This window comes from Hemicordylus capensis, chromosome 2 (assembly GCF_027244095.1).
Source record: "Hemicordylus capensis ecotype Gifberg chromosome 2, rHemCap1.1.pri, whole genome shotgun sequence".
Classification (NCBI taxonomy): Eukaryota; Metazoa; Chordata; class Lepidosauria; order Squamata; family Cordylidae; genus Hemicordylus; species Hemicordylus capensis.
Genome location: NC_069658.1, coordinates 383,614,546 through 383,634,068, shown reverse-complemented (window position 1 = coordinate 383,634,068; position 19,523 = coordinate 383,614,546). Strand labels below are relative to the sequence as shown.

The 19,523-nt window shown below is 42.9% G+C and overlaps 1 protein-coding gene across 15 annotated transcripts in view; it reads left to right on the top strand.

The window, feature by feature from the left end:
• The window catches only part of ARHGAP44 (Rho GTPase activating protein 44), a 156,830-nt gene that overhangs the window by 92,443 nt on the left and 44,864 nt on the right, over positions 1–19,523 (top strand). For 14 of the 15 annotated variants that reach the window (XM_053291061.1, XM_053291050.1, XM_053291053.1 and 11 more), the window contains exons 2-5: positions 9,477–9,516; positions 14,000–14,104; positions 14,438–14,514; positions 15,471–15,582. In XM_053291061.1, coding sequence (XP_053147036.1) covers positions 9,477–9,516; positions 14,000–14,104; positions 14,438–14,514; positions 15,471–15,582 — 334 coding nt within the window. The remainder of the gene's footprint in view (positions 1–9,476; positions 9,517–13,999; positions 14,105–14,437; positions 14,515–15,470; positions 15,583–19,523) is intronic. The other variant, XM_053291045.1, reaches the window with a different exon arrangement.

Sequence of the window (19,523 nt, the reverse complement as noted above, 5' to 3'; positions counted from 1 at the left end):
GTTGATCTGTGGTAGACAGAAATAACCCATATGCTGAACAAAATAGCTTCTAAGTGTATCACAGAATAAAGTTCAGTTGGCCCCTTGGTATACTAGTGAGCTTGGGTCAATGAAGCAGCTGGGATGCTGGCATAAGTGGAAGATGACTCTGGCTGAGTCCAACCAAACATAGGCTAGAACTCGTTTTGGAGCCTACTCCGTGAAGATAGAGACTAAGAGAATACCTACATTTAATCCACTTAGTGCTATCCAAGTTCCAAGTAATATGGGGTCAGCTTTGTATGGGGAGCCCAGAGTGGTGATGAAAAATCTTCAGTAAACTGCAGTACTTATTTGCGAAGTGCTTTGCAGATGCAAATGCTTGCATCTACTCCAGTGGTCTTGAATGTACAATTATCAGGAAGTTATCTTGTTACAACTGCTTGGATGAACTCAGTTGTTGACATATAACATCTTGCTGTACGAGGAGTCTAATTGGATCCAAGAACGTGACCTCTTTGAGAGACAGGGTGATTTTGACTGCTTGGAAGAAGGCAGTCCTTAGATCCCTTCTAACAAAATCCCTTGTCATTAACTGAAACAATTACTAGCTGGTTGCAGACCTTCCCTTTGTGGGCAAGGTGCATAGGCAAGTTGTGGCAGTTCAATTCCATGCATTTCTTGATGACATGGAAGATCTACATTCATTTCATTCTTGCTTTCATCCCAGGCTTGGCATTACGACTGCCTTGGTCGCTCTGGTGTGTGACCTATGGTAGCATTAAGATGCAGACGTGTGTGTGATGTTTTATTTTTCCTAGTCTTCTAAGCAATATCTGATACCATTGACCACAATATTCTTTTGGATTGTCTACCCAGAAAATTATAATGGGGGTGCTCTACTCCATTCCTACTATTTTTAATCCAGAAGGTGATGCTGAAGGACTTTACTTTGCCTTATGGTCCTTGTGCTATTGTCTCCCTCTTTGTTGTTGTTACCCAAGCTGTTGTATAATCACAATGGAGGTACTAGCTGTATATGTGGTTGACCAAGGGAGCAGTGTTCAGCTTATTCAAGATGTGATTTCACTTCCCTTAAAGGACCAGGTCCACAGTCTTAATATTCTGTTAGAACTGGCTCTCATTTTGTGCAAGTGGTATCCATGGCACAAAGTGGCTTTCATCAGCTTACATTAGTATGTCCTCATTCTTCCTGGACAGAGAGAGCCTTGCCAGAGTTAGGCATGCTCTAGTAACATCTGCTGTAGGTTGGATGACTGCAATGCCTGGGACTAGCTTTGAAAGTGATAGGAATTTCAGCTGATTCAAAATATGTCAGCTAGCTGTCAACTGAGATTTGCTGAACAGAATACTTGTAGTGTGGCATACCTGTAGTGTATGACGAAGTCAGCTAAAATTCTGCTGAGGCATATATATGACACATGCTAAAAGGGCAGTCTGACCACTGGACAGCTTTGTGAGAAAATGTTCTGTTTCCATAAGATGTAGGCTATGAAGAGGCAGAATAATTATAATGTTGTGTACTCCTCTTAATAAGTTATCAGTTGGATGAACAGAGTGACATGTCACATTCACAATAACATGCTGAAGTCACAGTGACTCTGTACTCATGTTAATACGTTATATTGCATTTTTATTGCCAATTTGCCAATGGGAGTGCGACTACCCTAGAGTGATGTTACCCATCATAACATCTGATTTAGATGCAATTATCGTCATCACCATAATACCTCAGAATTTGATTGGATTGGATATAGTCACAATTATGTAAGCATAATCCTCAATATATGGTATACCAAGATCACTAGGTAGATATATCTCACATCACCAAGATGGAAGACCTGCGTGAATCAAGATGTACCACTTCAAGGAAAGAGGACATCAGGCCCTCATCGTCGTCTTCTGGGAGACTCCTTTGACTGCAATATTGGTAATTGTATTGGATTACAAATTGATTTTAATATACAAGCTGCATTGTTTATCAGTGCCTCTGGTGTGTTCCATGGAGGTTAGAGCTGAAAGGTGCATTTCAAGGTCTTCTACTCCAGGCCCCTGCACTGTTCACGAATCTGCTACAGTATAAGTTTGTAAACTTTTTAGCACCTTTCCTTGCATATTGGTGGTGATCTTTTTGGTATGAAAAGATTTACATTGACTTTCCGTTTGTTTCCAGATATAGTTCAAAGTGCTGGTTTTAACCTACAAAGCTCGAAATCACTTTGGCCCAAGGTCCTTTTTAAATCTGAAGGACCTACCGTAAATCTAAATCTGTTCTCTTATGAACTTGCCTGTTTCTTGAGACTATCTTCTGAGGCCTTGCTTTAGGTACCCCCACCTTCAGAGTTTATGAGGAAGGTGACAAGGATAGGGCCTGATGGTGCCCAGTTTGTGGATGGCCCTCCCCAAAGACATTCAAGTGACTCCAGCGTTACTATCTACTACCAAGAAATGTTGACTCTGTTCACCAGCCTGACAAAGATTTTACTTGTCGACCTATGTTGGTATATTACGCATCAGGTTTTTTCCCCCCACTCGGGCATCATTTTTCACTCATCACAGACAGGTAGACTAATGGATTTCCAAAGCTGTGTGTGTGTGTATTTATAATATAGCTATTTTGGGTTTTATGTGTAAAATTGTCTTAATCATTATGAGATGCCTTGAATGCTTGGTTTGACTTACCTGTCCTACATGATGGAAAACTTGATTTTGCTGGGAGATACCCCACAGTGCTTTAGCCTGTGCTATGGACCAGATGCTGTTGCTTATAATTAAGCAATTGGAGCATCATAAATCTGGAAAGATTTGGATTGATTTATTGTATTGTTCCCTATCTCAACCAGCATGCAACTCCGGAGGCATTAAAGATTATTCTATCTGCTGTAGTTTAAAACTACAGGGTGCCTTTTGAATTCTTGTTCAGTGAGAACATTTGTGATCAAACAAGTAAAATGTCTTCGTATTCCTTGCTGTGTTGGTTATTCCTCTGATGACCTGGAATAAACTAAGTTATACTAAGCCTGTTTGCATCTTCTCAGTGAGGAACAATCCTAAAGAATGTCATAATACAAAGTATTTTTGTTATGAGGTCCTGTGGTTGATTTGATAAAATCTATAGACAAATTCTCATCTTTCAAGGATTTGGAGTGGATGAGATTTCCATGGGGCTTTGCTTAGGTTTGCCTATGGGCTTACTTTTTGTTAGTTAGTTAGTTTGTTTGCTCCTCTAAATTTATCTGCTGGGTTTACCTTCAAAGCCAGCCCCTCTTTCCTCCCCATCAAGGACATGAGAACTTTCTTCTGTTCCGGCCAACTAATGCTGATGAAGCATTTTTGAGATGTATTAGAGTGCAGCAATGTTACCATGCAGCAAAAATGGCCGCCATCTGCATAGGCATCACTGCAAGTGCTAATTGTGCCCGCCTGTTAAACACAACTGAAGGAAGCAAAGCATGAACAGTTCTGAGTTTGCTCATGCGGCTGTCTCATTCGTGGCAAGGCTGTAGGCATTCAACATTTATCATGATCAAGTTTCTCTTTTATATAAGTGTTCTTGTTAGGGATGCATGACAGACTCCATGTCTCCTGGCGAGCTCTCCAGCCACGGTTTCCCTTCAGAAGCTGTGCAAAGGAGCTGCTACTCAAGTTTGGAAATTTCCTCACCAAGGCCTATTCTAGAATTTGGGATTAGCATTCTGATATCTATGTCTATGTTTACCTTGCTGTGCGAGTCAGAGATGGGGAGGGGATATCTTAAAGTGCAAAGACTGCTTTGACTTTGGCCCGGTTCATATATACATAGTTATCATGGCTAAAGCATCAGGGCTGGCTTACATGTTTGAATAGGCCATCATGGATGATATGTCTCAGACAGAACTTTCATATCTCTTCACTTCACCTCAGGCAGAAAAGGGTTCCGTTCATACATTCATCTGGTAGCCACTAAAGTTCTATTCAGACATTTTGTATGTGTGTATATATGTCTGTATACATGTGTATATGTTTTTGTGTGAATAACTGTGTGTTTAATTTTTTAAAAGTTAATGTGAACACAGGCCCCCTCAAAAGGCAGCATAGCAAGTGTATTGTACATGTGTGCAACATAATGTGCGAATCATTGTACATGCATTGAAAATGAACCTAGTATGTATTGGGCTTAAATGTTGAGAAATAACGTGGTGCACATCCATATGTGCACCAGTCATCTGAGTATGTTCTGGAGATAAGGCTGAATGATAACTAGGACCCAATTTACTATTGAGTACAGATATTTATCCCAACAGAATGTTCTCACTTCACCTGCCCCTTTCCTTTCAATAGTGAGTAGGGATGTTATACCTGTGCATGTTGGTTGAATGAAACAAATGGGCTTTGGGCCCATTTCTGGGCACCAAACAAAGTGCTTGTTCTTGCCTTCAAACAGAGATCCCCTGCTAACTGAACAAAAAGGCACCTTTTTAAAGTGGCAATTCTCTTTATTTAGCAGGGGGAGAACAACTGGCCCTATCTATCCCCAACACAACATCCCTCCAGTGCCTGTTGCTGGTTTCTACCTTATATTTCTTTCTTAGATTGTGAGCCCTTTGGGGACAGGGAGCAATTTTATTTTGTTTGTTTGTTTGTTTATATTTATGTAAACTGCTCTGGAAACTTTTGTTGAAAAGCGGTATATAAATATTTGTTGCATTCGTATGTGGGACCGATCCTGGCAGTTCTTATGATGAGCCCTATCTTGGTAGGGCAGCGCTAACCTGGGAGGGAGCATTGGGATACTATTGGTTATAAGAATGACCTCTTGTGTGGGTCCCTTGGGGACTTCTTTTTGGCTTTCAGGATCTCCTGTATGCTGATAACTGCCTACCCCAGAACATTTTTGCTCCCATCTCTCCAGCTGTTTTACATTTCTGCTTGGATGCATCATCATCATCATCATTTCCTCAAACTCAATATCTCCAAGACAGAACTTATGTTTCCTCCAAGCCCACCTCTCCTTCAACTCTCTACTTATACATTGGCAATGTCACCCTATAGTACAAACTCCTCTGGTCTTCCATGGTCTTGCCTCCGTCCAGCATTCTGTTGCCAAATTCATTCACTGCTCTTTCTGATCATAGCACATCCCTCCTTAAATCCCTATACTGGTTTCCTGACAGCTCCCTGATCCAGCCCAAATTCCTGGTCCTTACCTTCAAAGTCCTCCTTACCCTTACTTCTCCCTATCTCTCTGCTCTCATTTTCCATTACACTACTGCCTGTGGCATTAGTATAGGGATTTGGTCCTCTAGCTCCACCACCTCCTGCTATCTGTTTTATTCATTGTGCCTGGAACTTCCTCCCAGATCACCTGCAAGATGCCTCCTCCCTTCTTTCAGATCCCTCTTCCAAAACCCACCTTTTCTAGAAAGCTTGTACATCATCCCCAGTCCCTGTATCTAACTGAACCTGAGTACCTGAAATAATATCCTCTCCTGTTTACTCCTGCCTCCATTCCTCTTCCGCTCTCTCTCTCTCTCTCTCATATTTATTTTAAGATTGTGAGACCCCTTGGGGCAGGGACCAGACCTGTTACCTGTTGTTAAGTGACATGTACATAGGTGCATATAAATAATAATAAATAGCAATAGTAATTATTAACTGTGTTTCTGAATAACTCCTTTGAACTCTGAGGTGATTAGAATTTGTCTGGGGTATGTAGTACCAGCTCTTTGGTACTACAGTACAGTAGCTACTGTTCATTTGGTGGGGAGTGGAAGTGGAATAGAGTTCTTACATAGAAGCTAGTTTGGCAAATATCAATTTAACACTTCTATTTGAAGAAAGATAGCCTACATCCCAGCTGTTTGTGAGAGAACTGACATAATGTGTTTAGAAAGCTTCCAGATGGGTAGTAGCTCTATACTCAGACATGAGTTCAAAGGCCTTGGTTTTTATAGTTTATCTGTGAAGAGCAAATTGTTGTAATATGTTAGGAAGAAGGAAGGAAGATTTGTCAGGAAAATGTAATGGGCATTGCTGGTATATGGAGAAAAATTGATAAAGTGAGAAGTGGCAGCACAGTGTGAATGGTTACTAAAAAGATATGAAGGGGTCAGCTATTTTTTGTAGGTATTAAAACCAATAGCTTACTTTAAGGATTCTTCAGAGTTACTGCTAGCTAAAGCCATTTTGTCTTAGTGTTATGGAAAGTGGCTTATTTAGATTAGATAATCAAAGAATGGTGTCAGTGCCTTGAAGTGGGAAAGGTTGAACTAAGCAAGGCTTGAGGTATCTTCCATCCCCTTGAGTCACTAATTCCAGGGTGACTTGGGCAAGTGTTTTAATTGAAAAGTCACATGTAGCAGTGGTTTAATTTGCATCAGTCTTTTTTATGTACATCAGAAGAATGCACTTTATTTAAGGGAAAAATAATAAAAATACCAGATCAGTTTGCTGTGATATTCAAAAAGGCCATTTCAGAGTTAAGAACTTGACCTCTTCCATATAAAACAAGCATCCTGATTCATTCCATCTGTGGTGCACCTCTGTTTAACATTATGATCACCTATATCAAAAGTGCATAAAAAGCACAGTTCCAATGATCTGGCATCTTCCTTTTGGTGAAAGGTTTAAGAAATTAGGGCTTTTTAGTTCTGGGGGAAAGGATTACTTATTTATCAAAATGTGAATTCTATGAAATCGTAAATAGAAATAATTTTCTTTTTCAAAACACTAGAAGCTCAGGATCTTCTAATGAAATTGACTATCAGTGGGCAGGTTCAGATGATCATCTAAACCAGGGTTTAGACTATTATGAATGAGCCTGGGGGAGCTATGGACTCATTCATGCCTCCTCCCCTCTCCTACTTTTTTGCACACCAGAGGTGATTTAAAGTTTCTACTTTTTTTGTTTTAAAAGGCACAGCATGTCATCCAAATCTTGGGAACTGTGGTTTAGTTTTAACTGTAGTTCCCCCCCCCCAAACAAACCAAGTTCAAACTGTGACTTTAGATCACGGTTTGTGAACAAGCCTGTTAAAACTAAGCGCAGTTGCCTGTGTTAACGATGATATGCAGAGCTGTGGTTAGTAGAAAATAGAAAACAAAAATGTTCAGTCTTCTCCTCCAGCCTGCAAGATAGGGAAGAGGAATGTGTGATCCTGTGGGTCTCCTGGACTTGTTCATGATCATCTAAACCGTGGTTCAGATAATCATCTGAACATTCCCAATAAGTTCTGGTCAAAAAAGCATTTTTTAGCATCACTCCTAATTAATATAAGGAATTATTTGCCATAGTTGAGATTGTGGCTACTAGATTAAAAGACTTCTACAAGTCTTTTTAAAAAACAATAGCTGTTAAGCTGCTCAATAACTACTAGTCATTATCCCTCTATGTTCAGAGATACCAGACCTTTAATTACTAGATACTGCAACAAATAGTGAATTAATATCTCCATAGTGTTTTGCTTTTGATATTCTCAGCGTCTCTGGGCTACCTGGACTGAATTTGGACATTCTGCTCCATCCGACAAATCAATTCTTATTGTTCTAACACAAAATAAATTGCAAGAGTTGTCTTGGTATTTATTAGAGCAGAAACAAAGTTAATGTTTAAAATGCATCTTAGTAGCTACTGAAACTTATTCAAAGGTCACATTCTCAAGCACAGCAGATTCCTCTTGAAATGTAAGGTCCAATCTTGTAGTGGTCTTTGAACCTTGAAATTAGTATTTGATCCTCAAAATCAATAAAAAGAATGATAGTCAAATAACAAAAAAAAAGATCCTTTTTTTTACATCCACACAGTCAGTGGAAAAACTGCTGCTCAGTTTAATAGCCTTCTATATGTTAGACTTTCAGATGTGCTAGAAACGAAATAATTGACATTCCTCATACCTTTGAAATAGTTGTTCCATTTTCCATTTCTTGCAAAGCTTTCCCCAGGTTATTAATCGTATGTCACTTGGCTGTCGGGATGGAGTTATCTTAATAGGTCAAAGGAAATGTTTAAAACTTTAGTGTGGCAGTCTCACTTTCCTGACCGTGGATGTGCTTCATTTGGCACTAAGGGCGAATTCAAATGTTACAGTCCCCAAGTAGACGGATCTGGTAAACACTTCTGCATAGCAGCAGCTCCATGCAGGACTGTAGCATTTGCAGCAGACTTCCTATGTGAATTGGCCCAGTTTAGGGACAGCTCTTTCAGGAGGCAAGGTGAGGCAGTCACCTCAGGCAGCAGATTACTGGAGTGCCAGCAGGGTGGCAGGACCGCCCCGCCCCCACAGCTGTCATTGGAGCAGCTCTTTGGGACTGATCCCTTGCAAGCTTTGCCATGAGTGCCTTTCTGTGTACTTCTTGTAAAGCTTAGAAGAAGCACAAAGAGAGGCTACTAGCAATCTTCTCTCTTCCCTGTCCTCCATGCCAGTTTCAAAGCTTGCAAGGGTTGGTTTTGAAAGGGGCTGGACCCCATCAGGGTCATAGGGCAAGACAGCATTTTGTGCCTCACTGTAGGCACCCCACCCCTGGCCCAGTTATGTGCATCACTGCACATTTCTCATGGCTACTGCTGCTAATATATATGCTGACTCTCCATATAATTGGAGTAATCAATTTGGTAAGCTATATGCAAAAGTTTTGACCTTCATGTGGAATCATCATTGCATGGAAATATTGTATTTAGAGCCCTCTTCATTTGGGGTTTGTAACAACTGAATCAGCCTTAAGAAGTTAAAACTATTGCTTCTGTGACACCCCCCCCCCCCCCCGCCTGACCCTTGCACAATCACTTTTAACGTCATCCCCTTAAAGAGTCCATTGCAATAGACTACTTGTCCTAAAAGATGGTGATATTTTCATTATTTATTTATTTATTTTTTACATTTTATATCCCACTCTTCCTCCAAGGAGCCCAGAGCAGTGTACTACATACTTAAATTTCTTCCCACAACAACCCTGTGAAGTAGGTTAGGCTGAGAGAGAAGTGACTGGCCTTGAGTCACCCAGCAAGTATTGTGGCTGAATGGGGATTTGAACTCGGGTCTCCCCGGTCCTAGTCCAGCACTCTAACCACTACCCCATGCTGGCTCTCACACCACGCTGGCTCTTGCTTCTCTCCCCCACCCCCAATGTTGATGTCACAATGTGATTTGGGCTAATAAAGAATTTTCTGCTCCAGTTTTTACTGATCTTCTGAAGTAGGATTTCTCCATATTGGTTTCTGATGCAGAGATGCCCAGATGGCAGTGGGAATGAGGGAGGATGAAGGCGTGTATTTGGTGCAAATCACTTTCTCCATATGCTCCTGGCAGCACTGCCAGATAGTAGGACAGTTTGGGTCCCACCACAGAGAGAGAGTCATCAATGCAGAGTGCCATCTGCCTTCTTTAGCTGCCTCTCCATGTAACAATAATTACAGAATCTCTCTTATGATAGCTCTTGTCTACATCATGTGAAGAGTATTCAGTTCCTCTCTATTAACTGACTTTCCTCTTTTTCCTTAGGGCTGAAAAAACAGAAGTTTTGAGTGAAGATCTCTTGCAGGTACAGTATGTTTCTTTCAGACACCTTCTGCCAACAACCACTAAAATCTATCCATTATTTGATATTTTATGCCACTCCACACATACAATACAAACCAACCCTGCAATAATCCAGTTAGCAGTGATTGCTGTGCTGACAAGTGCAAAAACTTTTCCCAATTTAAAAAAAACAAAACCTTAAACTCTTCCAGAAAGCAGAGGCATTCTTGCTTTGACTTATTTTTTTAAAAAAATTATTTACATTTTATATGCCACTCTTCCTCCAAGGAGCCCAGAGTGGTGTACTACATACTTAGGTTTCTCCTCACAACAACCCTGTGAAGTAGGTTAGGCTGAGAGAGAAGTGACTGGCTCAGAGTCAACCAGCTAATATCATGGCTGAATGGGGATTTGAACTCGGGTCTCCCCGGTCCTAGTCCAGCACTCTAGCCACTACACCACACTGGCTTGCCACACTTAGACACTGAATGTTCTAAAGTCAAACCTCCCCACTGAATGTTGCTAGAGCTCCTTTTTAGCATGAATCTACAGATATAATGCTGGGAGTATACAGATGTCTGTACACTTGTACATGTGTTTGTGTGAATGACTCTACCTGTGTTCATTTTAAAAGTGAACTAGGATACAGGCCCTTCAGATGCAAGGTACAGATAGGAAGTGTACCTCCGTACCTGTGTTCAGCATAACATGTGAATGACTGTACCTGGGTACAGATCTGTACTTGGGTACACTGTACACTCGTTCTACAAGGGTTGAACATAATGTGTGAATGGGCCATATGTGTTCAGAAGAAGCATATGATACAGGACTTCTGGGACTGTACTACTTCAGCATGCAGGTGAGAGTTCACAAACTTGAAAATGTTTCTTCATGTACCAGAAAAACCCAACACCACAATACCCTGTCACTGGAAATGTGGGATACCAGGAGTTCTACAAGCCTAACCATCTCCCCTCACATGCTAGTTTTCCATATGCAAAGGAAGTTTTACAGTAAGAAACAAGCAAGTGTATTATTCTCCACCTGTATTTTATAGAGTCCCATGAAATCTGTACATATGTTTTCCTGAACATAGATCAACTCTAAAGACCAATATGTACAGATTCTTCTAATTATAATAAACTGGGACTTGGGTCTTCATAAACAGGAATCTGCTTGTCTTATGATCCACCAACTAATGCAAATTCATGTCCTTTAGTCAGTTTCCAGTATCTTGGAGGGATGAGGAAGGTTAATACAAAGTCTTTACTAGCAACTATTGGAGTGAGAGAGGAAATGAAATCAGCATGCTTCAGGCAGTGTATGTGTCATTATTATAACTAGCTGGGCCAGGAGCAGAACATCTGCGCCTCAGGCCAGCACCACGGCTGCCTTCTTCACTCCCCACCCGCGGCCAGCCCGATTCTCCCCCCCCCTTATCTGCCGCCCCCCTCCCCCACCGCCACCTCCTCCTGCCCACCTGTCAACTCCCGGCAGCGGCCACCTCCTCCCACTCCCGCTGGCCCTGGCCTGCTAGCGCCTCCTGCTCCTGGTGGCTGCCAGCCAGCATCTCTATTTTGTTCCCTGTTGCTGGTCCGGCAGCTGTTCACGAAGTCTTGCGAGAGCTGCCACACATGGGATTAATGATGGGTACGTTTAAGAGAATTAAATATATAAACTAGCTGACCCCGCACAGAGCATCTGTGCGCTCTTTGGGGCCCACTGTTACCTCTTCTTCCCCACCTTCTACCCCAGTCTCCACTTCTAGGCCCATCCGCCTCTCCTCCCCACGGCCACTTCTCTCCCCCCCCCCTTTCTTTCTTTCCTCCTGGGCCTTGCCTCCACGACTGGGCCTGCTGCTGCAGCGACGACCAATCCTCCTGGGTGCGCCTCAGCCAATCAGCTGGGCTCTGGGACTCACATTCCAAGGCACACCCAAGAGAATTAATATAATAGATAATGCAAACGGAAGAATGAGAAATTCATCGGCCAAATCCACATGCAAACCTTCAGAGGCAATGGATCTCTGAGGCTTGTATCTGGAGTTCAAAAATCTACTCTTGCTTGTGTCATGAAGCAGTGCAGGTAGAGTTAACTCCAGCGAAGCCTCAAGCAACTGTAAATACACAACTGTTGGTTGTGTTTTCCTGCTGAACTCCACTGTAGCATGGGGAAATATATAAAGGGGGAAATATATAAAACATGATTGTAGAGCAGTTTTCCTTCTGTGGTTAGCTTGCAAAGAGGGGGACTATGGCTTTTTGCAGTGCAGATAGTCCCTAGAGTCTCATCTCTTTTAATAGGAAAGGTTCAGGGTGACTTCTTAATTTGGCTTCTCGTTGAAATCCAGAATATTTTATGTTAAATTGCTGTTTCCACAATTCTTCAGATACCCTGCATAGTACTGCTTTCTCAACCCGTGTGTTCTAAGATTCTGGCCTCCCTGTTTAACTGCTTGCTTTCCCAAAGTCCCTCAACTTAAAGTTTCAAAGGCCTTCTGTACTTCCATTTAACGGCCTACAGCCAAACTAAGAGTTGACCTCAGGAAACGCTTATGCACGGGCATGGAAGGGAGGGGTGATTTTCTACAGTCTCCCTTTTTCTCTGCAGCTCTGTGTGCCTCTCAAAAATATGTTCCCTGCGGATCAAGGGACCCTTTTTGGAGGCACAGGAGGCTGCATAGGGAAGGGGGATCACTGAAAGTCCTGTTCCTCTGTGCATGTGTGGAAGCATTTCCTGCATACCGTTTGTCATTTGGATGTGGGTCAGTGACTTCATCTTGCTGAGCTCCATGCAGTGTCTCCAGTCTGATCAAGTGAGAATCAAAAAGTCAGTCCTAGGCCCGAGCACTTGCCAGTCCAGTTCATAAAATTGTTTCAGTAGCACCCTCTGAGTTATTCTCATCCCGTAAGTCGATAGAAAGCTAATGAAATGGCAAAAGTGTCCCTGCCTGTTCTTAGGAGGCATGTGAAGCAAGTTGCTCATACCTACCTTAATGCTTCTAGGGTTTATTTTCAGAGTACAAGTGGCGACCTGAAACACAAGGTTGCAGTTTTCTTAACAGGATTGTTTCTAGGGCTGTAGCTAATCTGAACCAGGAACCTTGTAGCATTGTTTGGGACGTGTGTGTGTGTGTGTGTGTGTGTGTGTGTTGGGGTGGGGGATGCACCTTCTTTCATGATTCTTTTTCACTCCCTTGAAACCTTCTGCTGCTGTGCTATATAGTTCTACAGATTCCATCACAGATCATAGAATTTGGCTTCTAGTCCAAAATCTGATATGTCGCTCAATCAGGTTGAGTTGATTCTCACATTACATTTTTGTATCTGGTACAGGGTACCTGAATATAAAATACATGCAACTCTCATCCACAAGCATAAAATTGTCTGTCCCTTTAAAAGCATTGGAAGTGGGCTGTCAGCTCTATCCTGGTTGTTCCTTAAAGGGACACATGCTATATTTATACTTGCCAAGAAGTGTGTATATTTGGTACTCTGATATTGATGTAAATATATAAATGGAATCTCTGTCAAGTGAGAGTTGTCCCTGACATTCTTAGCTTTCATTTTTGAAAAAAGAACAAAGTTCTTGTTCTTATTATTGCTGAGAGAGTCCTTAAAAGCCAAAAACAGTGTCTACCAAAAGTTTAGAAAGTGAAAAGGGTGCCACTAGCCAAAAAAGAGAAAATCTTACAAACCTTTCTGTTTATGCTGTTAACTACCTCTAGCCTGCTTCTTCTTCCTACTCTAATGCTTAGCTATTGATCCTTACTATTGTATCAGTTTGTTTACCCTCCAGATCTCCAGTCATTGACAAAAACTTCCCTAAATTTTAATCATTCCAAACAACTCAAAGAAGTCAATGTGTGCATGTTTTGTTCTACTTAAGAGGGTTCACCTTTTGTTTTAGAATGTTTTATTTAAATGGTTGTGCTATAGCCATGATATGTTATGCCTGGGTATTATTAGAAGCCTGGGGGAAGGACTAGTATTGTATCAAATACTCACTTGTAAAGCCCAGTTAAATAATAATTTGTTTATCATGGCATTTGTTCATTAATTTCTGTACAATCCAGCATGTTAAAGTGGTTATTGACTAAGTGACTAACAAAAAAACAACCAAAAATCAAATCAACAAAAAAGAATGAAACAAGGACAAGGAAACATCACTTTCTACAAAACTGTTCGTCACAATGCATACAATTCCATGAATGGTTTCCAAATTACCTGAAACTTGTTATGAGCTCCTCTCTTAAATAAGCAATTTTCTCATATGCCGCCAAAAGAAATAAACCAGAAATCCATTATCCAACCTCGGGAATATCCTTAACTTTTCATTTCTATAATATAACCAAACTTTTATGCTCATGCATGTGCAATAACTGTGACAAATTAGGAATATATACATATCAGAAATACATATGTGCAGTATGTATCTTGTAAGTGAACCCTTAACCTGAGGTTGAGCAGTCTTTCTGATGCCATGCTTGCTGTGTCCATCCACAGGTGGAAAAACGTTTGGAGCTGGTGAAGCAGGTCTCCCACAGCACACATAAGAAGCTGACAGCCTGTCTTCAGGGACAGCAGGGGTCAGATTCTGATAAGCGCTCGGTGAGCTTCTGCTGTATACCAGACGATAGGGCGGGGCTCATGTCTCATTATGTTTGCATTGAGAAGAGATAGAAGGGGAGGGAATCAAACTAAGCAGACATCCTTGCTGGCTTTTCCCTCCTAAGTATAAAATTGTATATAAATACTATATAAATATAGCAGGAGTATGAATAAGTAAAAAGTGTTTTTGTGTGTTTGTCTTTGAATGCATGTATCCAAATACTGTCATTTTTGGTAGTGGGAAATGTGCTGTGGTATCATGGATTTTTAAAATATATATTATTAAAGAAAGCCCATTTCCCTAAATTCATGCAGCAGTTGCTTTTGTTGCAGAAGAAATTACCTTTGACGTCACTTGCCCAATGCTTGATGGAAGGTTCCGCCATTCTAGGGGACGACTCCCTACTTGGGTAAGGTTAAAAACTCTCCCATTCAAATACCTACGTGTAGAAAAGGAATGTATACAGCTTTTTAAAACAAACAAACAAACAAACCTTTTCAGTCATAATAATAATCTTGGTGTGGAAAGCGGTTTCATCTGGAAACTCATGGGGATTCATTGAATAGTATTTCAATGAATTATTATTTCCTGCACCTATTTGAATGCTTTGTACTACTTTTGGATTTGTGGTGCCACTATTTTTCTCCTCTTTCCCTACGAACTGTTTTGAGTCAGTTCTTTAGTCTTGTTTCACACCTGCCTGTTTTATTAGGGGTAATCAAAGAATAATGCTGTGAAATCTGGTGGAACCATTACTCCCATCATAGAGATGCTTTTATCCAGCTGTTTTTGGGGGCTTGGCATGGTTTGTATCCAACATATTGCACCTGCCTCAGGGAATTGTTCTTGACCCATTGTCATCTCTCTCTCTAGTCCTCCTCAGACATTGTCAGCACAAGCAGTGCTCATGCTTACAGAGGGGAAAGCAGGGAGGAAGTCCCACCCTCCTGCTGTCACTCATCCTCTCCCACCTGAAAAAGACATGGCATGGTTTGTCTGAAGGGGGAGGCACCGCAAGCCTGTTCACTGGCAATTCCATGAGCTGCAATCTTGATCAATCGAGGTTGCAGCTCACAGAATTGCTGGTGAACATGATTGTTGTTGTTGTTGTTGTTGTTATTAATTTGATTTCTATACCGCCCTTCCAAAAATGGCTCAGGGCAGTTTACAAAGAGAAATAACCTCCGGCTTCAGACAAACTGCACTGGAAGCATTGCGTCCCATGGGAGGAAGTAAGTGACAGTGGTGGAGTGGGACTTCCTCTCTTCGCTGTAAGAGTGAGCGCTACTTGCGCAGATAACATCAGAACAGGACTCCTGTTTCTTGCCTTTCCACTCAATACATTGCCTGTTTTCTTCCCTGCAGGAAGATGCTGAAGTTATGTGGGGAAGCAGAGGACAAGCTAGCTCAAGAGCTCATCCACTTCGAGCTGGAAGTTGAAAGGGATGTGATTGAACCTCTGTTTGTATTGGCTGAGGTGAGATGCTGAACTGAGTAGGGATGTGCATGGAACCAGCTGTCCCGGTTCGGTTCAAGTCCATACCGGACTCGAACCCGAACGGGCTAGTTCAGTCCGGCACCCCCTCGAACTCCCCCGGTTTTGTTCAGTCCGGGTGGGTTTGCACACCATTGCCTCGCAGAGGCCAAGTGCGCAGGCACGCAGCCTCCAAAATGGCTGCCAAGGGGAAGGCCGAAAACTGGCCGAAGAGTACCCAAACGGACAAAAAGCTGGCCGAATCAGCCAGAAGGCAACATAATGAAGGCCGGTGGGAGGGGAGGGGAACCCCCGCAGACACCCCCCCACACACACAACCCGCCTCCATGAACTGTCCCAAGGGGGAATATGAGGTTGGTTTGTTAAAAACTACAATGGTCCGCAAACCACCCAAACATTTGGGGATGTTCAGTCTGGGGTTGGACCAAACAGGGTGGTTCGGTTCAGCCTCGAACTGTCGAACCGAACCAGTTCGATGTCAAACCTGTTCAATGTCAAACCTATTTGCACACCCCTAGAACTGAGCACTGACTTAGATTGCTGTGGTGGGTGGACTGATGTACGTAGGACCCCCTTCCAGCTATCAGGTAGGGGTTCTAGAGCAGGGGGCATTCCATGGCAAGGGTAATGGGGCAAAAGAACCACCCCCAATTGAGATTGGTTCCTTGGAAGTGAAGAAGCAACAGTAGCAGTTTCACAAGGTTCGCAGAATGAGAAGACCAGGCTGTCTTCATGAGGGGCTGGGCACATTCGTGGTCGAACAAACTGAGATTGGCTCTCTGAGAATAATCAAAGCAAGCAGTAGCAAGATTGGCAGAGCTTGGGAAGCAGGAAGAGGTCATGCAGGACCAGGAAGTAGAAGAGACTTGGGCACAATGCTGGATCTCTGAGAATAGGACAAAATTATCTTTCTTTTTAAACAGCACTGCTAGATCAGAACTGTCTGTGTTTTTAAGCCCTGTCCATACTCTCAACAGTTCTGTATAAAGCTCCCTAGCCAACTAGCAAATTTCTGAACGTGTCCCTTAGAAAGCATTGTAACATTTCCCCTAGCAATGGGGCCCTTGATCTCAGGTATACCACCTGAGAACCCAGGCCCAGCATTATATATGGAGGTACACTTTAAATTGATCCATGTCTTGTGATGAGCAGCTCAATGGACCTATTAGGATGGTCCACCCAAAAAGTTTGCTGGACCCAGCAGGTTTCCAAAAGGCCTTGGAAGGTTTCGATGTTGGTGCGGCCGGTGATTCTGCCGATGCCCTGGTGGGAACATGGAATAGAGAAATCACCAGGGCAGTAGATATTATCGCTCCTAAGCGTCCCTCCAGGCCTGCTTCTAAGATGGCCCCCTGGTACACGGAGGAGTTGCGGGGGATGAAGCGGCTTGGTAGGCGATTGGAACGCAAGTGGAGGAGAACTCGGCTCGAATCTGACAGGATGCAGCATAGAACCCATTTGAAGACCTATGCAATGGCAGTGCGCACAGCAAAAAAGCGTTTTTGGTCGGCGCGCATTGCGTCTGCGGGTTCACGTACGGCAGAGTTATCCCGGGTGGTGAGGAGTATAATCTCTGCTCCTTCTGCCTCAAATCAGCTCCCAGAGACATTCTGCTGTGACGCCTTTAGTGGGTTCTTTGCGAATAAAATCTCCTGTATTCGGGCTGACTTGGACTCCACTATTTTTGCAGGGTCTGTGAGGGAGGTATCCAGCAATCCCTCTTGCAGTGTTAGGTTGGATCATTTTCAATCTGTGACTCCTGATGACGTGGACAAGCTGCTTGGAGCGGTACGGACTACCACTTGTTCTCTGGATCCTTGCCCGACCTGGCTGCTTCGATCTAGCGGAGAGATTGTTGGAGATGGCCTAGTTAATATCATAAATGCATTGCTGGGGGAGGGTAGGGTGCCTCCTTGTTTGAAGGAGGCAATAGTTAGACCTCTTCTTAAGAAGGCTACCCTGGATCCCTCAGCGATGGATAGTTATAGGCCAATCTCCAATCTCCCCTGGCTGGGCAAGGTAATTGAGAGGGTGGTGGCTAACCAGCTCCAGGCATTTTTGGAGGAAACTGATTATCTAGACCCATTTCAAACTGGCTTTAGAATGGGCTATGGGGTTGAGACAGCCTTGGTCGGCCTGATGGATGACCTTTACCGGGGAATCGACAGAGGGAGTGTGACTTTGTTGGTCCTCTTGGATGTCTCGGCGGCGTTCGATACCATCAACCATGGTATCCTTCTGGGTCGCCTGGAGGAGTTGGGAATAGGGGGCACTGCTTTGCAGTGGTTCCGTTCCTATCTCTCGGGTAGATCCCAGATGGTGGAGCTTGGTGACAGTCACTCCTCAAAGCAAGAGCTATTATATGGAGTCCCTCAGGGCTCCATTCTGTCACCAATGCTTTTTAATATCTACATGAAACCGCTGGGTGAGGTCATCAGGAGTTTCGGTGCTGGGTGTTATCAGTATGCTGATGACACCCAAATCTACTTCTCCTTTTCATCTTCAGGAAATGGCACTCAATCTTTAAATGCCTGCCTACAGGCAGTAATGGGCTGGATGAGGGATAACAAACTGAAGCTGAATCCAAGCAAGACGGAGGTGCTCATTGTGGGGGCTCAGAATCTGAGGAGTGAGTTAGATCTCCCTGTGCTGGATGGGGTTACACTCCCCCAGAAGGAGCAGGTGCGCAGCTTGGGAGTACTCCTGGACCCAGGCCTCACCCTGGTATCTCAGGTGGAGGCCATGTCCAGGAGTGCTTTCTATCAGCTTCGGCTGATTCGACAGCTGCGACCATTCCTTGAGGAGGATGACCTCAAAACAGTGAGTGGTGCACCAGCTGGTAACCTCCCGGCTTGACTATTGCAATGCTCTCTACGTGGGGTTGCCTTTGTACGTAGTTCGGAAACTTCAATTAGTTCAGAATGCGGCAGCCAGATTGGTCTCTGGGGTAACCCGGAGAGACCATATTACGCCTATTTTGAAACAATTGCACTGGCTGCCGATATGTTTCTGGGCAAAATACAAAGTGCTGGTGATTACCTTTAAAGCCCTGAACGGCTTAGGCCCGAGTTACCTTAGAGAGCGCCTTCTTCTGCGTGATCCCCACTGCACATCAAGGTCATCTGAGGAGGTTCGTCTCCAGTTACCACCAGCTCGTCTGGTGGTGACTCAGAGGCGGGCCTTCTCTGTAGCTGCTCCGGGGCTGTGGAATGCACTCCCTGCGGAAATCCGTAATTTGAATTCTCTATTAGCCTTCAGGAGAGCCCTTAAAACGTATTTGTTTGGCCTGGTTTTCCAGGGTTTTTAAATTTTAACCCGATTTTGGGGCTTTTAATTACTGTAAATTGTTTAATTGCTGTTTTAAAATGTTTTTAAATTGTTAATTGTTATATTGTTTTTAATTTGTTTTAGCTTTTTATTGTTTTAGTGGCTTGTTTTAATTGTAAACCGCCCTGAGCCATTTTGGAAGGGCGGTATATAAATAAAATAAATAAAATAAATACTGTGTTGAAATTACTTGTTTGCTGTTTTAAGTGGTGGTCTTTTGCCATTAGCACGTAGACACACAATATATATGTATAGAGAGAGATAGACAGACAGACAGATAGTGTGTGTGTGTGTGTGTGTGTGTGTGTGTGTGTGTGTGTATGTATGTGCTAATGGCAAAAGACCACCACTTGAAACAGCAAACAAGTATACACACACACACACAAAATTACTGGGCAGCATCCAGACTGTTAGTCATGTAAGTCCCATTGAAATTAATGGGATTTAAGTTAGTTATGATTAACTTATTTATTTCAGTGCTTTGTCGTGACTAAGTAGTGTGGATGCTGCCCATTGTACATAGCATGGGTATCTTGTCATGCTGCACATATATATTTTCATTTGAAAATGGTATTTGTATAGTAATAAGTTTCACA